General features: G+C 55.9%; 1 protein-coding gene across 5 annotated transcripts; it reads right to left on the reverse strand.

The window, feature by feature from the left end:
* Positions 1-1,390: 1,390 nt before the first annotated feature.
* KCTD15 (potassium channel tetramerization domain containing 15) lies at positions 1,391-18,510 on the reverse strand. Of its 5 annotated transcripts, none has more exons than XM_053606973.1 (7): positions 18,371-18,510; positions 16,686-16,784; positions 14,815-14,907; positions 13,988-14,163; positions 8,735-8,879; positions 6,105-6,410; positions 1,391-4,950 (listed from the first exon to the last, which is right to left on the reverse strand). In XM_053606973.1, the coding sequence occupies exons 3-7, from the start codon at positions 14,878-14,880 to the stop codon at positions 4,792-4,794; spliced, it is 852 nt and encodes a 283-aa protein (XP_053462948.1). In that variant the 5' UTR covers positions 14,881-14,907; positions 16,686-16,784; positions 18,371-18,510; the 3' UTR covers positions 1,391-4,791. The 5 variants fall into 5 exon arrangements, with proteins under 5 accessions (XP_053462948.1, XP_053462951.1, XP_053462946.1 ...); XM_053606976.1 differs by having other exon boundaries at positions 14,815-14,968; XM_053606971.1 differs by having other exon boundaries at positions 16,686-16,781; positions 18,371-18,508.
* Between the last annotated feature and the right edge of the window lie 1,606 nt (positions 18,511-20,116).

The following is a 20,116-nucleotide window of genomic DNA, read 5'->3' on the forward strand; positions in this document are numbered from 1 at the left end:
TAATCTGTGCCACGGAAGTTTAACTATAGGTTTAAGTATGCCACGAGATATAAAAGGTTAAAAAACATTGCTCTATTCTTACATTATAAAGACATCCACTTGTAGATAATTTAAAAACCTGTAGCAATTAAGTGTGGACTTTTACCCTACAGCGGTTCTCAAACTTTGGGTCGAGACCCCTTTGAGGGTCTCCTGCATATCAGATATTTACATTGCGATTCATAACAGTAGCAAAATTACAGTTATGAAGTAGCAACAAAAATAATTTTATGGTTAGGGTCACCACAGCATAAGGAACCATATTAAAAGGTCATGGCAGTAGGAAGGTTGAGAACCACTGCTATGAAGTGACCCAGTCTCTTCAGTGGAAGTAAATCCAAATTGAAGCCTCCGCTAGATAAAACAGCTGTCAGGGTGCCAATCCCTAGGCAGGGGCCAGCCCTCTCTTTACAAGGAGCCACCTCCTTTGGGTGGCTTGGGGTGAGCAGAAAGAGGGCCTCGTCACACATGAGACAAGACCAGTATTACCTGACTGCTTTGAGCTTCATGCTAAACACATTAGCCCACCTTTCTTAAAACCAGCTAAAGTGATGGCCATCAAACTAGGACCTCACACTTCCTACAGCACTCCACATCAGGCCAGATGTCAAGCTCAAATCCTGTAGCCGCCCTCGGTGGCCATCAGTTATCCCTCTGGCTCTGTCCAGAGCTCCCTATTATTTTGAACCAAGTCTCCTGTCTCCAACTAAAACTCGTTGGCAGTAGAGTTTTTATATTCTCCAGCTTATCACCTATTTAGGGAGAAACTCCAATCTTAGTGCTTCCTCTGAGGTCAAAGCAGCTGCTTTCCTGTGGGATGGAGCCTTCTTTGCAGGAAGAAGGCTCCACCCCACATCTTCTTATTCTCTGGAGAGTGCAATGCAGCCTCCTGGCTAGTAAAGAGGGTAGGTTCTGCTGGGCTCAGCCAACTCAGTCTTCTCTTGGTCAGGGGCTTGATGGAGACTATTTCCCCATTTCTCACATCTGTGCTTTCCCTGGACCCTTTCAAATGTCATAGTGGTATGGTTCCCCCAGACACGCATGCAAAACCAACAAAGGGCAAAAAGCCCACCAAGGCCTGAATGCTGGAGCCGGGTACAGGGGGAGGGTTGGGAGAGGCAAAGGAAGTCTGTGCCTGCACCCCACTCACTCCCAGGTCTGTGCACCTGGTGCCTGGGGACCCTGAAGTTGCTTGGGGCCCTCAGATCAGGAAGCTTTGGGATTTGAGATAGTCAAGGTCCTCAGTAACCAAGTCCCAAGTGTGAAGAGCAGTGGCTCCAGCATCCCCCGTGCCAGAGTGTCTTCCCGGGGCTGCCTCAGTGGATTATAAACAAGGCACTAGAGCTGTGTGTAATTTATAAAATATCCTTTATTTATTCTAAGGAACACAGTCAAGTAGTAGTTTAAAAAAAAAACAAAACCAAAACAAAACCAACACACTTTTTGAAAGGTATTATTAGTGTTGTGACCTGTCTTTGAGCCCCAGGTGAGAGTGATGGTGGCTTTGTGAATTCTCTGCAGTCACTGGCAGGGGGTTGGTGGCAAATAGGGAAGCTTTGGCACAGCTCTTCCCATTTGCTTATAAACAAGAATTGTTTTGAGGATCATAAAGAGCACAAATAACACTTATACTGCTGGTATTTGACAAAAGAATCCTTATAAATATATTCATTCCAGGAAGTGTAGAAATCCTTCAAAGGAATGGATCATTTGCACTTCTCGTTTATGGAGACTAGGTCTATTATAGTTACAGCATTACAGGCCGGGCATGGTGGCTTACACCTGTAATCCTAGCACTTTGGGAGGCTGAAGTGGGTGGGTTACATGAGTTCAGGAGTTCGAGACCAGCCTGAGCAAGAGCAAGACCCCTTCCCTAAAAATAGTTGGGCATTGTGGCGGGCACCTGTAGTCCCAGCTACTTGGGAGGCTGAGGCAAGAGAATCGCTTGAGCCAAGTTTGAGGTTGCTGTGAGCTAAGATGCCATAGTACTATACCCAGGGTGACAGAATGACACTCTGTCTAAAAAAAAAAAAAGAAAAGAAAAAAGAATTATAGCATTACTATGGCAGCATACTATTTCCCTACAAATTCAGAAATCCCCAAGTTGATATAAAATCAGACATCCTGATTTTTTACTTAACTAGTAAAGAAATAAATAGAGTAACATTTACTCAGGTAGAGTTACTCTTTTTTTTCCTCCCTTCTTTTTTAGTATGGTGATTTATTTAATCAAAAATACAGTTTGCTTGAGAAAGTTAGAGCATCTCCACCAATCAGTAAATAACCATGCTGGCTATGATACCAGCAAAATCCATACACACAGGCAGCATTGAGCTGTTTGCGCAAGACTTTCTTTCTAATAAACACAATACTTTCTCCTCTCAGATGTGAGCCACGGATGCCAAAATTCGAATGTGCCAACTGTAGGTGCTTTGCCCAGCAAGTTTGTCCAGCAAATTAAGAGTGTGTGGTGGGAAAGTGTCTGCTCTGCAGCCTCAGACAGGAGGCAGCTGGTCTGTGCACCTGTCCTCTGAGGCAGGCTGAGGCTGGTGGCCCTTAGGGGGCAGGTAAAAAGGTCCTCATGGGTTAGGACATAAGGGCTTTGAGGAAAGACCAAAAAGGCTCATTAAAATTGGAGGCTGGGCCAGGCGTGGTGGCTCATACCTGTAATCCTAGCACTCTGGGAGGCCAAGGCTTGAGCTCAGGGGTTTGAGACCAGCCTGGGCACAGCCAAGACCCCTATCTCTACTAAAAATAGAGAAACTAGCCAGGTATTATGGTGGGCACATGTAGTCCCAGCTACTCAGGAGGCTGAGGCAAGAGGATTGCTTGAGCTCAAGAATTTCAGGTTCTGTGAGCTGTGACGCCACAGCACTCTACCCGGGGTGACAGAGTGAGACTGTCTCAAAAAACAAAATAAAATAAAATTGGAGATTGATATGAATTCATTCAAACTTCCTCCATAGAAAAGGACATGTTGAGATCCTATTCTGAGTTTTGGTGATCTGTGGTTCTCATTCTGGCTGCACATCTCTGTCCCTTGGCTGGTGTGAGCCATGCCCCACCATACTGCTACATGGGGCTCTAATGAGGACGTCACCCCCAAACAAAAGACAGTGAGAGAGAAAATCCCAAACATTTCAAGACTGGGTTCGAAAGCCCCTGGACATTTTCTGTCTACCGTCCCCTGCTTCCCATCTCGTTAGGGGGCTATGAATCAGAATTCAGAATCTGTGCTGCCCAGAGGGGGCAGCCGCAGTGAGGAAAATCCCAAATGCAATAAATAACACCCATTTCAGGACTTAGCCTGGCCCTGCCCCTCCCCCAGCTACCAGTGCTGGTTATTCCTTGATTTGAACTGAAAGAACCGGGGGAGGAATTCTACTCCCAAATTCAAGTGTGGGAAACCGGCTACTCTTCTGCACAGGATGGAGCCTCAGTCTTTTGCTTTATAGCATCGTTTATGGCATGGACTAGTAGTGGAATGTGTCCACACAAACACATGACAATTATACATCAGCATCTTTACAATATTAAAGGAGTCATATACAAGTCTACAGGCATTGTACACGGGGTGGAGAAGGCTGGGGGCCCACCCACCAGCTCTCCGCAGGGGTTGTCCACTCAGGAAGGGCCAGCACATGGGGAAGTGTGACAAGCCCAGGGAGGGTCTGTCTTTGGGCCTGTCATCTGGGGAGGCAGCAGGTCTGTGAGGACCCCTCAGGCAGGGCCAGTCCTCACTGGAATTCGGGGTCACAAGGGCCAGGTATGCCTGTGTCTGGGTCTTACTGGCAGGCTAGTGAGACAGGTGTAATTAAAATTCAGTGTGCAGATTAGCATAAGAAAACTGGAGCTGGGAAGAGCTCCCTGAGCTGGGGACACTGCTGACAGATGGGCCCCCACCTGGTGGGGCCCATTCCTGAGGTAAGCTGTGGCCCGGTGGCTGGTCCTAAAGGGAAGATACTTCTCCAGGAGCCCAGGTGTGAGGACAGGCAGACAGGACTGGAAGCCCCTGGGCATGAGTAGGTCAGGTGACCTGCCAAGAGCAGCCTGAGCCCCAGACAGCAGCAATGTGAAGATCTCAGATGGTCACAGAGTCTCTTAGCCCCCTGCCTGCTCCTGCTGGCAACCCTGCTCCCAGGGGCCCGATTTGGTTCCTGCAGCAATTACCCCTGCATCTGCCCCGAGAGCCCCAGCTCTGTGTGCGCCTGGACATGAGGGCCACACAGCCCATCCACCGCGTGGGCGTGCCACACATCCAACTGAGAACTGAGCACCAGATAAAGCAGCGCTGGTCTTTGCTGGCCTCCCTGACCTGTGCAGTTAATGCTTCCATTTTAAATACTATAGAAAAAATAAGCCATCCCTGACGCAGGAGACCCACCAGGGTCTACCATGCGTGGAGAAGGAAGAACAGCTCCACCCGAATAGCTGCGGACGCCTCTGCTGACCCTACCTCAGCAGGCCCCTGCAGCCTCGGAGGGGGCAGGACCAGGCTGTGGAGCTGGGAGAGCCGGCAACGGAGTTCCCACTGCAGCATCTTTGGGTCACATCAACTGTCCTTTGCTGGGCCCGCGTCCAGCATCCCACATTCTGTTGGCACGATGCTGGGGGCCCTGGTGCTCCCTGGGCCACTCTGGACCCTCCAGCCCCACCCTTGGTCTCATGCTCACTGCTGAACACGCACAGGCACAACTCCCCAGTGCTGTTTCCAGGTCCCTGGGGTGTCCCAGGTGGGCACTGAGGCAGGGCCTAATCCAGGGGCTCTTGCTTTATCCGGACAGCAGTGGGAGTGGGCTGAGGCCGTCGCTCCTCCCGGCAGAGCACGTACTCGCTGAACTGGGAGGAGTCCACGCCCCCCCCACAGGACGCAGCCACACTGAAGCCCCTCTGGAACAGCCTCTCCAGGACCTGTTAGGGAAGAAACAGGGGTCAGCGATGCCCAGCTGCAATGCTGTACCCGGCTTAGCCTGGCAGGCAGGCAGGTGCCAGTAGTGTAAGCCTCCTCCTCCTGTTAAGAGCTCCATCCTACTCACTGACAAATGTCCCCACAGAACCATCTGTCCCATTCCACTATAGGTGGGCCATGCAGCTAGGCCCAGAGGCCCCTCACGTTACCACACCTCTGGCTCCCCCACTTTGGCTACCACCCTGCTGCATGGGAGATGCACAGCTTTGATTTCTAGAGACAGAAAGCCTTTGGGTCTCTTCTCAAGGGTGCAGCCCACCCCTTCGCTCCACACACGTGGTCTCGGGCATCCCCTCCCTGAGTGCTGCCTCAGTAATGGAGAATGCCTGGCCCTCAGCCTCCGGGCATCCACCTGCTTCTCTGAGCTGCGGGTCCCAGATGGCTTGAGGCCTGGGGCACAGCAGCTTGGGGAGCTGAGCAGGGAGAGGAGGGGGAGGAGTCCTCTCAGCTCTGAGTCTGCAGGCCTCCATGGGCTTGGGCGTCTGCGAGGATGGGGTCTGGCCACTGTCTGACATCTACGACCTGCAGCTAACAAATTTTCTGGAACGTGTGCTTGGGGAAAACTTTTTGCCAAAGTCCATTCTGGCCTAACCCCAAAATACTAGAGGTGGTTTGGGAAGAGCTGTTAGAAAAAAGATCCCACTCCCTGTGGGGTTCCCAGTTCTAAGACCTGTCCAGGAAAGGCCCGTCTAGAACCCCCTGGGCAGCTGGTGGGCACCTGCCTCCCAGGACAGCAGGGTAAGGAGAGGGTCCTAGGCCACCTTTCCTCTAGGCCCGTCTTGCCTCCATTGCTGCCTGAGTTTAATTTGAATCCAAAGTCAGATTCTGTATGTCGAAGGAAGCATGCTTAGTTGAAAATACTCTGGGCCATTTTTTATAGAACATCTTTTTGGGGAAAAAGAAAAGTACAGATCAATTTTTTTAAGTCCATCCCCCAGGCACCATCATTTAATTATGAGAGGGACATAAATTATGCATCGACACGTTGTCGCCTTTTTTGTAAGATGGCACGAAGGGCTTTGCCTTTCCGGGGACTGGGCCTCCCTCCACCTCGCGCAGGGGCCCGGGGCTCGGGGAGGTGGCGCGCGGCCCTTACCTGCACCGAGTTGAGCCGGCAGTAGCCGTTGAGCGGGAAGCGGATGACGTGCGTGGGGTCCTGGTTCCAGCCGGCATTGACTGAGTTGCACATGACGTCCCCGGTCTCGGGGAAGACCTCCTCGATGAGGGCCTTCTCGCCGCTGAGCGCGATGCGCTCGCCCAGGTCTGGCGTCACGCGCACCACCAGGCAGTCGCACGCGCGGCTGCGGCGCTGTTGCTCCCGTTCCTGCTGCCAGCGCTCCAGCTCCCGCACCATGGGCTGCAGCTGGTAGTACCGCGCCTCCTCGTACAGCAGGCTGAAGTCCTGCGGACAGGCGCGTAGAGGTAAGGGGGGGCCGGGCTCCCTTTCCTACCAATTCTGCATCCAGGGGCGCGTGGTGGGCCGAGATGCTCAGCCCCATTGCGTAGACGCAACCAAGAGAGCGTGCGCCAAGTACGAGCACTCCAGCCTCGGCCGCAGGGCACAGCTGGAGATGTGCACCGTTCCAGACCCCTTGAGCCCTTCGCCTGGCCCCGCGCCCTGGGGCAGAGAGACACCTATGGAAAGATCTGCTGTCCCTATTCCTGGGGACCTCCTGTCTTCTTAGAATCCCACGGAGAGGAGAGATGACGTAGGGCACCGGGGAGCCGGGCCTCACCCACGCTGGCGGAGCTCACAGCCCAGCTCAGAGGCATACAAGTTCCTCTCCAGCCAGACCTGCCCGGGGTGGATTTTCAGCTTCATCATTTACCAGCCCGGAGACCTCTGAATCTCAGTGTATGACCTTCTCTGAGTCTCAGTTTCCTCATCTATAAAATGGATGTAAACACCCAGCTCAGAGAAGGGGAGTGGAGATTAAAGGGCAGGAGGCCTGCCAAGGGCCTGGCTGAGCTGCTGTCCCAGCAGGTGGGAGTGTGGTGAGGTGTCTGAGGACCCTAGGAGCCTGAGCTCTGGCTGGGCAGGCTCACGCTAACCATGCCTCAGGCCCTGATGTTGGCCCCACGCTCCAGGCCACAGGTGTGCGTAACATAAGCTCACCCACACCCACCTCAGCCCTGAGCGGCTGAGGTCTCATGACTCACGCCACTTGCTGGGGATCAGCAAGCAAGTCTGGCGGGTCTCCACGGAAGGCAAGGAAGCCCAGCCTGCTGGCCTGGCCTTTGGAGATGCCCTGAGGGAGGCCCAAGTTTTAACCCTTCCTCTGGGGCTGACACCAGTCAGGGAGCCATCCTGCCCCTCTGCAAGGGTTCCTCAGGGTTCCATCCCGAGCCTCTGCTCCTGAGGTTTTATAAATCACACCTGCACACTGAACCCCATTTTTCTTCATTGCCCAGAATGTCTCCATCAGATGCCCCACCAGCTCTCCCACACAGAAACAGGGTGCCACTCTTCCACAGCAGGGTCCATCTCTGGATTCAGGACTCATGCCAACAGGCACCCCCAGGAGCTCCATTGTTCTGCCGGTCCACACCCACGTGCTGTTGCAGTCTCTTCTTGAACATCAGTGTGATCTGCTGCCTCACTCTACCTTCTCGGCCTCCATCCCTCCTGGTCCAAAGCCTCCAGCAGACCTCCCTGGGCCTGGGGAAGTGGCTTTATCCCCAGCTGCCCTCCTTGTACCCTTCTCCACACAATGGCCAGTGTGATCTTTCCAGCTTGCAAATCTCATTGTCCTTCCCCCACGCACCCTTCCACTGCATTCACAGTAAAATGCCAAATGGTGCGCTGCCCACCAAGGTCCTGACTCCTAATGGCAGTTCCCCTCCCAGGCCCAAGCTTGACACCTTCTCTCTAGTTCTGGAATATATCAAGCCCTTTGGAGCCCCCAGCCCCTCCCCAAGCTCCTTCCCCACCCAGGTAAATACCAGTTTCTCCCAAACCCACCCAGGTCCTGGTCCCCCCTGTTCACTCTCACAGAATTCTTTGCTTCCCTGAAGCATCTGCCACATGGAATTCAAGTTCAACACCTGTCTTCCCAGCAGAGACTATTAAGCGTCGTGGGACAGGCCCTACATCTGCCTTGTACTTCATTGTATTTTCAGCCCAAGTTCAGTTGCTGGGTCTCAGTAACCAAGTTAGCTGAAGGACAAAAGAGCCCAAGGGGTACTGGTCCGCTAGGCAGCTGTGAGAAGAAAGGACAGACATTTGCCAGTACGAGCCAATGTGGCCCCAACTTGAATTTCCTTCCACCCAGGCTCCCCGGTTCAGAGGGCTCAGCACACTGAGGCAGGACCCAGGGAACCAGGTCACCCACCCTGACAGCCTGAGACCTGGGGACTGAAGGGGTGACGTGACCTTTTTTTTAAGGCCATCTGTTTAAACCATCACAGTTTGTCCCCTGCCAGTTCCCAAGGAGGAACAGAGTTATGAACCTCTAACTTCTCTAACTCCAGCACATAACAGTTCTTAAACACAACCAACGTTAAACTGGGGTAAGTGCCTAAGCTTAATTGTTGTTACACCCTGATAAATAAGCTAAAAACGTGAGAAAACAAAATTAGTTTAGAAAAACTGATTTAGCCTTCGGCGCCATCGTTTAACTTTTTATGGTTGCCATGACAACCGCGGGTCCATTTATTAAGTCACAGCATCCCCTGTGCAATGCCATCGCACCGGCAGCGTAGTGAAGCCACCAGCTGCGGACTTACCTTGAAGTCATCTGGGAGCAGCAGTTTTGACGTCCGCAGGAAGCTCAGGACATAGCGGAAAATCTCCCCATCCCGGTCAATGAAATAATGTTGCTTCAAACTGTCCAGAACAATGGGCTCAGTGCCATTGAAGAGGCGGCTTATCCTGGGAGAGACAGGCAAGGTGAGAAGTCTAAAGGAAAGGGGCAAACTCCAGCCACCCACCTCTCTACTCCTTAGGACCCACCCTGCTGGAGGGGCAAGGGGCCTCATGTGGGTGACTCTGGGACTGTGTCAGGCCTGACAATGTCTACACACACCTGGGGTGGCCAGGCCACACTCAGACAGGACATGCCTATAGTCATATACCTATGCTCACAAGTGACAGCCAGAGGACACGCCCAGCTGTACACTGCAGAGGGCCCACACATGTCACAGGCCTGGAAAACTGCAGCAAAACACACAGCCACCTTGCCCCCACCCCCACCCCCAGTACACACACCGTTGCCAGAGAGAGCCACCTAGAAAATGCGCGTGGCCATCCAGTACCTCAGCCAGGACAGCCCTCAGTAACACACGCCCTCCTCACCTACCCAGGTAAATGAGCACCGTAGGCAACACAGCTAGGCAACGAGCCTAGGCTCACACGGTCGTTCCCCCCAGCCCCCACACAAACCTCAGGCAGACCTAGACACAGCCAAAGGGCACACACCTGCCAGCACAAGGCACCCAGAGACACAGTCATGATCACCCCACAGCCACTCATTCTGGGAGCTGTAGGGGAGAGACAGAGGCAGGCAGGAAGGACAGCACGTGTGCCACAATGCACACACCACGGCATGTACATACGCATACACGGTGCCACAGCATGTGCACAACTGGGGGGCCGATGGGGAGAGAAGATAGGTGCTGTCCTTTGAAGGACACAGCAGAGCCTGCGGGAAGGTCTTGGGGAGCCCCTGATACTTGTCCCTGCCCACTCCAGGAAGAAAGAAGCAGGCCTCGGAGCCAGGGCGGGTGCCTTCCAATGTCCAGGTAGCAGGTGCTGGCCTGGCTAACTGTCCCGGCAGACCCCAGGCTGAGCCATGGATACTAAGTCCCAAAGAAGGATGGGGGCAGCCAAGAGCTTGGCCTGGGAACAGAACAGGGGTTGGCAGCATCTCCCCAACATCAGCACCATCAGAATCAGCCATCTTTAGTAGGTGGGGCCAGCACTTGTGCCCAGCTAGTCCCTGCCAAGGTGGCAGCTTGTCTGTAAAGCTGGAAGAAGGGTAGCCCTTACCTGGGACCCAGGTCTTCCAGCCCCGCCTGCACACAAGCCAGTGCCTAAGCCCCCTCACTCCTTACCTGCACCAGCAAGGGCCCCTCCAGGGGTGCTACTGTGTCCCCAGGGCAGCCCACTCCCCTGCCACTCTTGAGTCACTTGCTCCCGAAGCACTGCCCTTTGTGCCCAGGACGAGTTAGCTGAGCAGAAGCTTGGGGGATTAGAGCTCTTCTCAGTACCTCCCATCCGTACCATCCTATGCTTCAGTGGCCTGACACACTCTCGTTGGCCATGAGGGTCTACCCAGGTATGGAGGAGCCATGCAGTCACCTGTTCTCACTCTGCCGCTACACCCCGTCCCTGTACCAGTGGATCAGTAGAGGGCAAGGCTCCCTGCGGATGGGTGTGACGGGTCAGAGCCGCTGTGAGGCATGGGGAGGCACGGGCCTGTGGAAGCAGAACAGCAGCCACTTGGACTGCTCATTTCAGGATTCCAAAGGCTACTGGGCCCTGCCAATCTCGACCCCCACCCCTGGCACAGTGACAATGATACTGGGGACACAGCCCCTACTGGAAAGCTTTATGGGTTTAATGGCTGGTTCCAGCTTCTGAAGCCCCCAGAACTTGGCCTAGCGGAGCTTAACATTCAGGCATCAGAGTGAGGGCCACCTGGCACCCCCGGGGACAGAGCCAGGCTGCCAGCTGCCATGGGCAGTGGTCAGCAGACAGTCAAGCACCCACATGCGGCACCAGCAGGAAGACCCATGTCCATGGGTGAGTCAACAAATCCAAAGCCTCAGCCTTCCTGGGAACAGCCCCATTTTTCCCAGCTGAGATCAAATCCTGTGCAGAGAGCATCATTCCAGGCCTGGCAGAGTCCATGTCTCTGGACAGCAGGGCTGGTGGAGGCTCTAACCTGCTCTGTTAGTCTGGGAGCCTCCTGACCCACCCACATGCTAGGGCTGGATGGGTTCTAGGTGTCTTGCGGGTCTAAGGCCAGAGATTCCCAATCTGCCTTACTTCAGGACTGGGTAGTTCTAGATCTTTGATGGTTCAATGTCTGTTCCAGGATCAAAGAACAGCTGTGCAGCCCCTTCCAGGACAAAGGTCTTTCATGGCCCTCAGTGTTTGAGGCTGCCAAGGACATGAGCGGGATGAGGGCAGATTAGGAACCCCCAGCCGCACTGTAGGAGTGAGCTCATGTCAGGACCTCCTGGGTTCCTTCCATCCTCGGCTCTACTCATCCCACAGGAAGCCAGTCCAGGCCACCCTCTGAGAGAGGCTGCAGCAGGTTTGCAGAGCCAACTTCAGAAGTCCTCCACAGAGTAAGCTAGCTAGTTCCTACTTGGTTCAGCAGCTGGGACCCTCAGGGACAGAAAGGTGTGATCCAGCTACCTGCCTTGTGTGCCCACGGGGAGGCTTTTTTTTTTTTTTTCTTTTTCCTAGTTTTTAAGCTCCAGTTCCAATTTCCTGGATGCCTGGTGAAAGGTTGTATTAGTTCTGAAGCTGCCAGCCATCTTCATTTCTTGCTTCCCATAGGTAGGATGAATGTCAGAGTATGACTGTGATGGCAGTGGCCCCAGTGGACAGGACGCAAGCAGAGGGCTGCCCCAGGGAGTCTACTCTTGGCTCTAGAAGCTGTGCTCAGCTGTCTCTGGCTGAGGACCAGAGGAGGCACCTAAACCACCCTGACCCGCAAGGAACCAGAAGCCCCAGGCCTAGATCAGAGGGCAGAGGGAGCCAGGGGTGTGAGTCCCCTTGCTCTCACCCTGCTGCCCAGGGCAGGACACGTTGACATCCAGTAGTGCCCTGGAGACTTCGGCACACTTAATTCTCCATCTCGGGGAGACTCACAGATCAGTGACCGGGGTGAGGGTTTTATTTTCTTTTCTAGAATTGGTGGAAAACAATTTTAAAACTGTAATAATCCACTAAAAGAATGATGGGATAAATCTGGGGGGAGGGCCTTTGTCAGCACAGCTGTCCAACTCTCTTCTCAGCCCCCCTAAGCCCCTGTACCCTGCCCATTCTATCGCTCACACTGTCCCTGGCCTCTAGGCCAAAGTTTCAGGCCTGGGGAGCAGCTTTACCACAGCCAGAACCACCCAGGCAGAAAAAAGATTCATCTTGAGCCTCAGCCTTGGGGAGGACACAGGCTGCCACCCCCCAGGGTCCCAACATGCCAGATCAGAGGGCCATTGAGGCCTCACCTCCCCCAAGAGAGGTCAATCCCCACCCCACAGCAACAGAGCAATGGCCCTGGGAGGGGAAGACCACCACCTGCTCTCCTGCCCCAAGAAGGAAGGCTCCCTTTTCCCCCCCAGGACCGGAGCTGTGATTACTCTAGAAAGGCAAATGTCTGATTACTAGAAACACTCTTCAGAGAGAGGTCTGTGGGCAAAGGTTTTATGAATTTCACTCACAAATGTCGTCAACCGATTAAGGGATGATCTATCTCAAACAACGTGGGAATGCCGCAGAAGGCGAAATTGAAATTAAATAAGCAGAATCCATCTCCCATCCTAGACAAGGCTCTGAAAGCAAACACGCAGGCCCATGCTGCTGACCTGGTCTCGCGGCTCCTGGCCCCTCCAAAGCCCCAAGTTCAGAGGCCCAGACCTAGACTGTTGGGCTGAGGGAATGGAAACCCCAACCACAATCTGTAGGCCAGACTCCCCAAATCTGGAACCACACACGCTGCGTCCACCTCTGGTACTACCTGCTCAAGGGAGCACTCCTGCCCCTGTGGAGGGCTCTGCCCCTGCCCTCAACAGGCCCTGAAAGCTACCTCCATTCACTATAATCCTCCCTGCTCTGAGCAACCATACAGGGGACAAGGCGGGCTGACACGATGCCTCGGTGTCTGGGGGATTAACTAACTCCTCCTGTTATTTTACCCATATAAAGCAGGGGTGATGCCTGCAGCCCTGGCTCTCCCATGCTCAGCCCTTGGCGGTCCCAGAGTGCCTTGCTGCCTTGCTATGCCAAGAGCAAACAGTTGTGGCTCGGCCAGCTGTTCAAGGATGCCGGCAGCTCAGGTCAGGGAAACCAGGTCCCCCGCCCAGGAGGGAAACACCCAAGAGGCCAGAGTGGGAGAGTCTTTTTTTCTTTTTGTGTAGAGACAGAGTCTCGCTGTACCGCCCTCAGATAGAGTGCCATGGCATCACATGGCTCACAGCAACCTCTAACTCTTGGGCTTACGCGATTCTCTTGCCTCAGCCTCCCGAGCAGCTGGGACTACAGGCGCCCGCCACAACACCAGGCGAGTGGGAGAGTCTTAAATAGGCACAGAGTCAGGTCAGCCAAGCAGCTGCGGGGCTCCCTGCTGGGAGAAGCCTACAAGCCCCCAACCAGGGTCTCAATCAGAGAGACCTTATCCACTGATGGGGTATGAGGCTCTTGCTCAGCCACAGCCTTGTATATCCTGAATTTCCTGGAATTCCTGCCAGCCACTGACTGCAACACCCACCTTCCAGGGAAGCCTGCTGCCAGCCCTTAGGGCACGACAGTGACCACACAAACAAAGATGGCAATTTGGAGCTCCTTCTCCCTCCCCTGGTGCCCCTTCCCAAGGTTAGAATAGGAAATAGGGTTAAAATGTCTGACTCCCATGTCATGACCTCAAGACTTACCTACTTAGCATGACTCACAAATGACCTCCCCCCCACCGCAGAGGCCAGGCCTGAGTTGCAGTCTAGAGGACCCTGAAGGTCCGTGAGATTCCCTGGCCAGCTGCTGACCAGGTGGGGCTGGCTCTGAATGAGTCCTAAGCCTCTGCCAGTGAGTCAAGCTCCACCTTGCATGACCAATGTCTCCAGATCAGGGTCACAAGCTTTTGCTTAAGGCAGCTTTCAACAGGTGGCCCCAGCCTCCCAAGCCCTACATTCCCAGGTCTATACCACCCCAGACAACCCAGAGAGCCACGTGTAGGGGGCTGGCAGGGGAGACCAGCCTGTGGGTAGCTGCCCTCCTCACCACACGCCTGCTGCTTCCAGGGGCTCGGCTCTTACCTGGAGTCAGGGTACTTGGTGAGCGTGGCCAGGCTGCTGGTGTACATGTGTCCGCCCACATCGATGTGCACAGGTGCATTGGACTTGGTGAGCTGAGCTGGCAATGGGATCCCCTGGGCAGCCAGGGGAGACACGGGTGACCGGGTGAGAGACAGCCGGGACATGTTTCCTCCCTCCTAGAGACAGAAGCAAGGCAGAAAACCAGAGTTTCCCCATGACACAGCCGTGTGTTCCTTTTATTGGCAGTGTGATCACAGATCTAATCAGATCACTTCTGCCTGTGCCTGATCACATATTCAACTGACAAATTACGGCCACCACTGTAATTAAGTGTATTTGCATCATTTTCTTCAAAGTACCAGAGGGAAAAAGAAAGATGCTTATTAGCAATAAGAAATCAAGACCCCAAAAAAAAAAAAAAAATTTTTTTTTTCAAGGTGTCAGCCTCCGGGGGCATAAAACAAACTGCAAAATTCTAATTAAAGGTCGCAGGCTTATGTGTTAGATGTGAAATATCCCCTGACAAACGAATCACCAATTTGTGAATTGGGATTCAGGGGTTTTTTGCAAGTTTGTCTCAGTAACGAGACACCTCTAAATTAGTGACTTCCTCAGCACCTAAGGCGCTGAGTTTTATACATGTAGTAAATTTCACATCAAATTAAGAGCATTTTTGTTTCAAAAAATATATGATTGTGTACAGCCAGTCAACAGCCGTCTCTTGAGTGCGTGGCTCTGAGGAAGAGCAGTCTCAGGGAGCAGACGCTCAGGAAGAAGGTGAAGAAGGGGCCCCCCCAGCCTTGATCCAGCCCACCCAGCAGGCTCACCGCGGCGCTGGGGCTGCCGTGTGTGTAAAGCGAGGACCCGCTCGGCCGCTCCTTGCGGTGAGGCATCTAGGCTTCCATCGCTGCCCAGAGTATCTGTGGGAAGCATCGACAACACCAGAGGGGGCTTGCTCCTCAGCAGATGTGGGCACAGGGTCTCCCATGGAGCAAAAGACGCTTAGAATCATCCTTTCTGCACACTCTCTAGGACCCCACGTGCTCCACGCAGCCCTCCCAGATTCCACCCACCACCAGCATCTGTCTCCACACCCCAAAGCAGGTCTTCTGGCCATAGAAGATCTCACACGCGCACATACACACACTCAAACATGTGTTTTCTGGGCAGCCCCATGTCTGCTAATTCAGCTAATGACAGTACTGAAACATATGCTCACCATTATTGCCCCGAAATGTTTCAGAACAAATCTGATTTTCCTGGTATTTTGGTTTAGAGCCACGTTACCAAGCGTGTCTCCTCTTGCAGCAGCAGAGAACCTTGTAGACCAGAGGCTCAGGAAGGATCCCTCACCCTCCAATGAGCTGGGGAGCCTGGGACTTTGCTTAACCCTGTCCCCATGGTGTTACATGATAGATGCAGTTTGCAACTGGCTGGACACAGAGAAACCCTTCAGCAGAAGTCAGGGCACAGGGACAAGGGCAAAGTCACTTGAGAGGCCACCTCTCCCCTAGGGCTCCTAAGAGCACAGAAAACCTGTCTTTGTCTGTTTAGTCTGCACCTCAGGGCTTCTCCCCTGATAACCACAGTGGTGTAGTCTGTGCCTAATATATTCCAGACCCCTCAGGATCGCACGCCCTAGGGCGTCAAAGAGCTGGCCAGAAGGAACAGCCAGCCAGCCAGCCCATTAGCAAATGTACCCTTTCTTCTGCTCCTCCACGTTCCTCACTGACTTTTCCCTGTGCTACAACCACCTGAAATAAGATTGTCGTTAAGTCCCTGGAAGCCATCCCTGGGGCACTTTGCAGGTTCTTATACAGGAGGAGTGGAGGGGGAAGATCTCTGCAGCCCCTTCCACTGTCTCCAGGCTGTCTCCAAGGGAGCTTTGCACAGTTAAGCATTACAACTCACACACGTGCGCGCACGCACACACACACACATATCCTGCACTTCTCTCTCTCATAGGTTTAACCTTTGAGAGAACAACCAAATGAGCTTTTTTTTTTTTTTTTTTTTGGCCAGGGCTGGGTTTGAACCCGTCACCTCTGGCATATGGGGCCAGTGCCCTACTCCTTTGAGCCACAGGCGCCACCCCCCAAATGAGCTTCTTGGGACCCAAGGGACTGCTTTTCTCCTGTTAACTCTGGCATCTAAATTTGTGCCTTGCAATTCAGTCAATCTTAAAACAGGAGGCAGGGTCCAATGAGAATCAAATCCTGCAAATTTAGGTAAGGTTACTCTCCTGTGATTTGTTCTGCCCTGAGTGTCCTGACAACTTTTCTCCCATGAAACTGTTTGCAGTGGGGGTGGGGGTTGGATGGAAGGTTGCCATTAGCAAACAGGGATGTCTAATCCATACCCGGAGTGGGGGCTAGCTGCTCAAGGGTCCCAGGCTTTCAGCATTCCTGAGTTTCAGAAAGCTTAAAGAAAGAAAACCAGGTCACTTAGCTCAAAGAAGTTCTGGGAACCAAAACAGACCCTAGGAGGCTCTGCTGGGGCAGGAGTCAGAAGGGAGGATCCTCCCAGGGCATGATGAACGGAAAGGAATTCTGACTGAAATTCTAAAGCTGGCTGCATAAGGTTCTCCCCCAAACCCAGACACTATTCAAAAGTGACATTTAACACCAAGCACCCCCCACCAACGCCGCTCCACCCTCTTCTCACTCAGCCTCTTTTCCTTGGCAAACCAGAAACTCACCATTGGAAGCCCCAGGCTTTGCGCCTTCCACCGAATCTCCAGTGCTCCCTCCGACAAACGCATCTGTGCCGGACCAAGACCTTTCCCCCGAGACCACTGCTGAGGTCAGAAGCACAAGAGTGGGTGCAATCAGAGATACAAGTTCATTCCACCGACACGAGCATCCATCCCACCGCCCAGCCCGTCCAGAGGCTCGGCCGAAACGCCTGTTGCAGACGGCCCTCGGGTTTCCAAACTGGCCCGGTGGCGACCCGCTCCTCCAGCTGTGGCGGGAGGCCCGGGTCCTTCGCCCGCCCGCCGCCGAGCCCCGCCCGCCCGAGCAGAGAGAAGTGAGCAGAATGCCACGCTCATTTACACACAAAATGATTTTGTGTCCCATTGTGCTCGCAGTTGTTCGGCTCTCTGGGGGTGATTAAACTGGCTGAGCTGCGGCAGCTTGAGACGATTTCACTAAATCGCTTCTTGGTGAAGTCGCTTCTTTGCTAAGCTGTTATTTTAACCATAAAAGGTAAACAGAAGGCGCCTCTCGAGCTCCCTTCAGCTCTGAGCTCTGGGCGCTGGCCCGGGGCGAAAGTGCCGGGAGCCTGCAGAAGTGTCCTGGGGGTGGGCCGGGAGTGGCAAGCGGGCCACCTGGTGTGCGCCAGCCCCCCGCAGCCGAGCCAGCCGACCAGTTCGAACTTCGGGGCGGCGGTAGCCGGCTGGGCCGATGCTCCAGGCGCCGCGGGGCGGGGTGACCGCTGCACCCAAAGCGCCCGGCAGCGCGGGGAGGGATGAGCGGCGGGGGCGGGGCGGGGACAAAGTTAAATCGAGAGGCAGACACTTGGGAGACCACAGATGGGAAGCTCGCCTAATTAAGAACGTAAAAGCGCTTTTGTTCTCAAAGTTTATTGTTGCCGGGATTAAAAAAAAATAATTGAAACTAATGCTGTTATTCACTCTTGCAGTTAAATTCCTTCGTACACATTTTGAGACACGGAGGGAAAACTTGAAGCTTATCTTTCTGCAGTCGGGGGTGGGGGCTGAAGAAGGGCAAATAGGCGCTGCGGCGGCGAGGGTTTGCCAAGGGGTGGGGGCGTCGGCGAGTACATGCCGCGGTCAGCGGGTGCGGGTGGGCTGCAGGGGCCTTAAGGCGGCTATCGGGTCGCAGAGCGGCCCGTTCCTGACCCAAGCCCCGCGCGCCTTGGGACCACCACGGCGCGCTGGCCCCTCCCGCCCGGCTTCGGACTCGCAACGGTGGGCGTCAAGAGGACGCACGTCTGTCCCGTTGGAGACTTTCTTTCTCAGATTTGGGCGCCAAGCCGGGCCCTGTGCGCCCCTGAGCCGGAGCTGCGGGAGCTGGTTTCTGACCCCGGAAACTCGCTGGCTCTGCAGGACTCTCGGCCCTGTATTGGGTCCAGAGTGAGGGAACCCGCACACACACACACACCCTGCGGCAGAAAGCTCTGAGCCCGCCCGCGTGGTGAGGGTCCACCCGCGGCCAGGACCAGCCCACGTGGGCACCCCCCCCCGCACCAGGCCTTTGTGCTGGGCGCCCCCGCGCCGCCAGTCCCCGCCGACCGGCAGAGGGACAAAGCAGCCGCCCCCGCCCAGGTCCGGACCCTGGCCGGGCGACTTTCTCCTTATCTCAGCCACTTTGGGGACAAGGGTGCACGGTGCTCAACGGTGGCCGCCCGCGCTGGGCTTACCTCGGAGCCGGAGAGGCGGATCGGGCTAGGGCGCAGCCCCCGCCCCCCGCAGCCGCCGGTCTCGGGCGCCGGGCGCAGCCTCGCCGCCTATGCTCGCTGCGCGGGTCGCTCCGGTGCCGTCCTGGAGTTACTTTCTCTCTCGCCCCCAACCCTCCCCCCACCCACCCCTCCCGCCCCGGCCCCCGCTTCGCGCGGCCCCTCGCGGCGCGGCGCGCCGGGGCCTCCCCTCTCCGCCCTCCCCTCTTCTCCTCCCCTCCTCGCGGCCGCCGCCGCCGCCGCCACCTCCTCCTCTTCGCGCCGCTCTCCGGCTGCCCTCCCGCCGCTCCCACCTCCTCTCCCTCCTCTTTCCAGCGGCCTCCCTCAATCGCTGGAGAGAAAATCAGCCCCTCGCCCCAGCCAGTAGCCGGCGCCTTGCCGCGGCCCAGCCCGGACGCAAAGGGCAGCGATCCGGCTCCAAATTACCCAGCGCGGCGAGCGCGAGCGGGCGCGCGCGGCGACTCCTGGCTCGGGGCTCGGCTGCGCCGCGGGGCAGAGGATTAGAGTCGCAATTAGCTCCGCGCGCCCGCGCCTGCCGCGCTCGGCGACAAAAATGCTCTGTTTCCCCTCCTTTCGCCGGGCGATCGCCGCCCGCCTCTCCTGCCTCTATCGCAGCCCGCGCCTCGCCGCCGGGGCCCCGGCGAGGACCCTCCCGGGAACGGTGCGCCCAGGCCCCAGCGCCCTGCGCGGCCCAGCCCCCCGCCCCCCGCCGGCCGGCCACGCGGCGCCCGGGCCTCCTCCGGGCTCGGGGAGGGGGCGGGGGAGAGGCTGATTTTAATCATTGTCATTTCATCTGATGTAATATTTCCCCGGGCGCTTTCAGCTGGGCATAAATTTTCGGTTCCCAAATAAGTAACACAGGGCACGTTTCTCACATTTCTTGACTCCTCGGTTACAAAGAGGAAAGCGGCCGCCGCCGCGGCGCCCGGGGCTGGGGGCGGGACTTGGGAAGAAACTGGGCTGCGAGTCGGCCCGGGCTGGAGCCGAGCAGGGGCCAGGGCCGCCCCTCCCCCTTCGCGGCCTCCCTCGCAGGGTCTCTGCCCCGGCTGACCCTCTCCGGAGGAGCAGCCTCTGCTGTGACGTCTGCGGACACGCGGTCAGCCACCGCGGGGAGGGACTGGCGGGAGGCACCGGCCCGGCCGCCCGCGGCCAGACGCGCCATTTCCTTTACGCGCGCGGCTCGAAGGAGACGGCGGCGGCCAAGACTCCCTGCGGCGTCCGGGCCGGTGCCCGGGGCGCCCCTACCCGGTCACCGCATCAGCTGCCCCTTCCTCCTCCTCCCCTTCCTCTTCCTCTTCTTTCCCTAGCGCCCCGCCCGTCCCTCCTCCTCCTCGACCGTCTCTCGGCTCCTAGGAAACCGAGCGCGGAGCCGCCGGCGCGCCGGGCCTGCACTGCGCCCCCGCCTGGCTCCCTGGATGCCCGGGCTCCGGCCGGGAGCGGCGCCGCGGCCTCCACCCCGCGCTGCGGTCGCCTGGGCGCCCTCTAGCGGCCCTACTCCCGGGGGGCTCTAGGGACCGGCCTGGAGCCCGGCGGGTCAAGGTGGGGGGTTAGAGAGGAGAGGATGGAGGGGGCTGTCCCTGTGGAACTAGCGTCTGGACCGCACTTCTGTAACTCCTCCACGTGGGGATGAGCAGAAACTTTCTTTCCAAAGGGAAGGCGTTATTTATTTATTTGAGAGCTCGAACTACCAGAGTAGGGGGGAAATTTTCT

Source organism: Nycticebus coucang, chromosome 10, assembly GCF_027406575.1.
Source record: "Nycticebus coucang isolate mNycCou1 chromosome 10, mNycCou1.pri, whole genome shotgun sequence".
Classification (NCBI taxonomy): domain Eukaryota; kingdom Metazoa; phylum Chordata; class Mammalia; order Primates; family Lorisidae; genus Nycticebus; species Nycticebus coucang.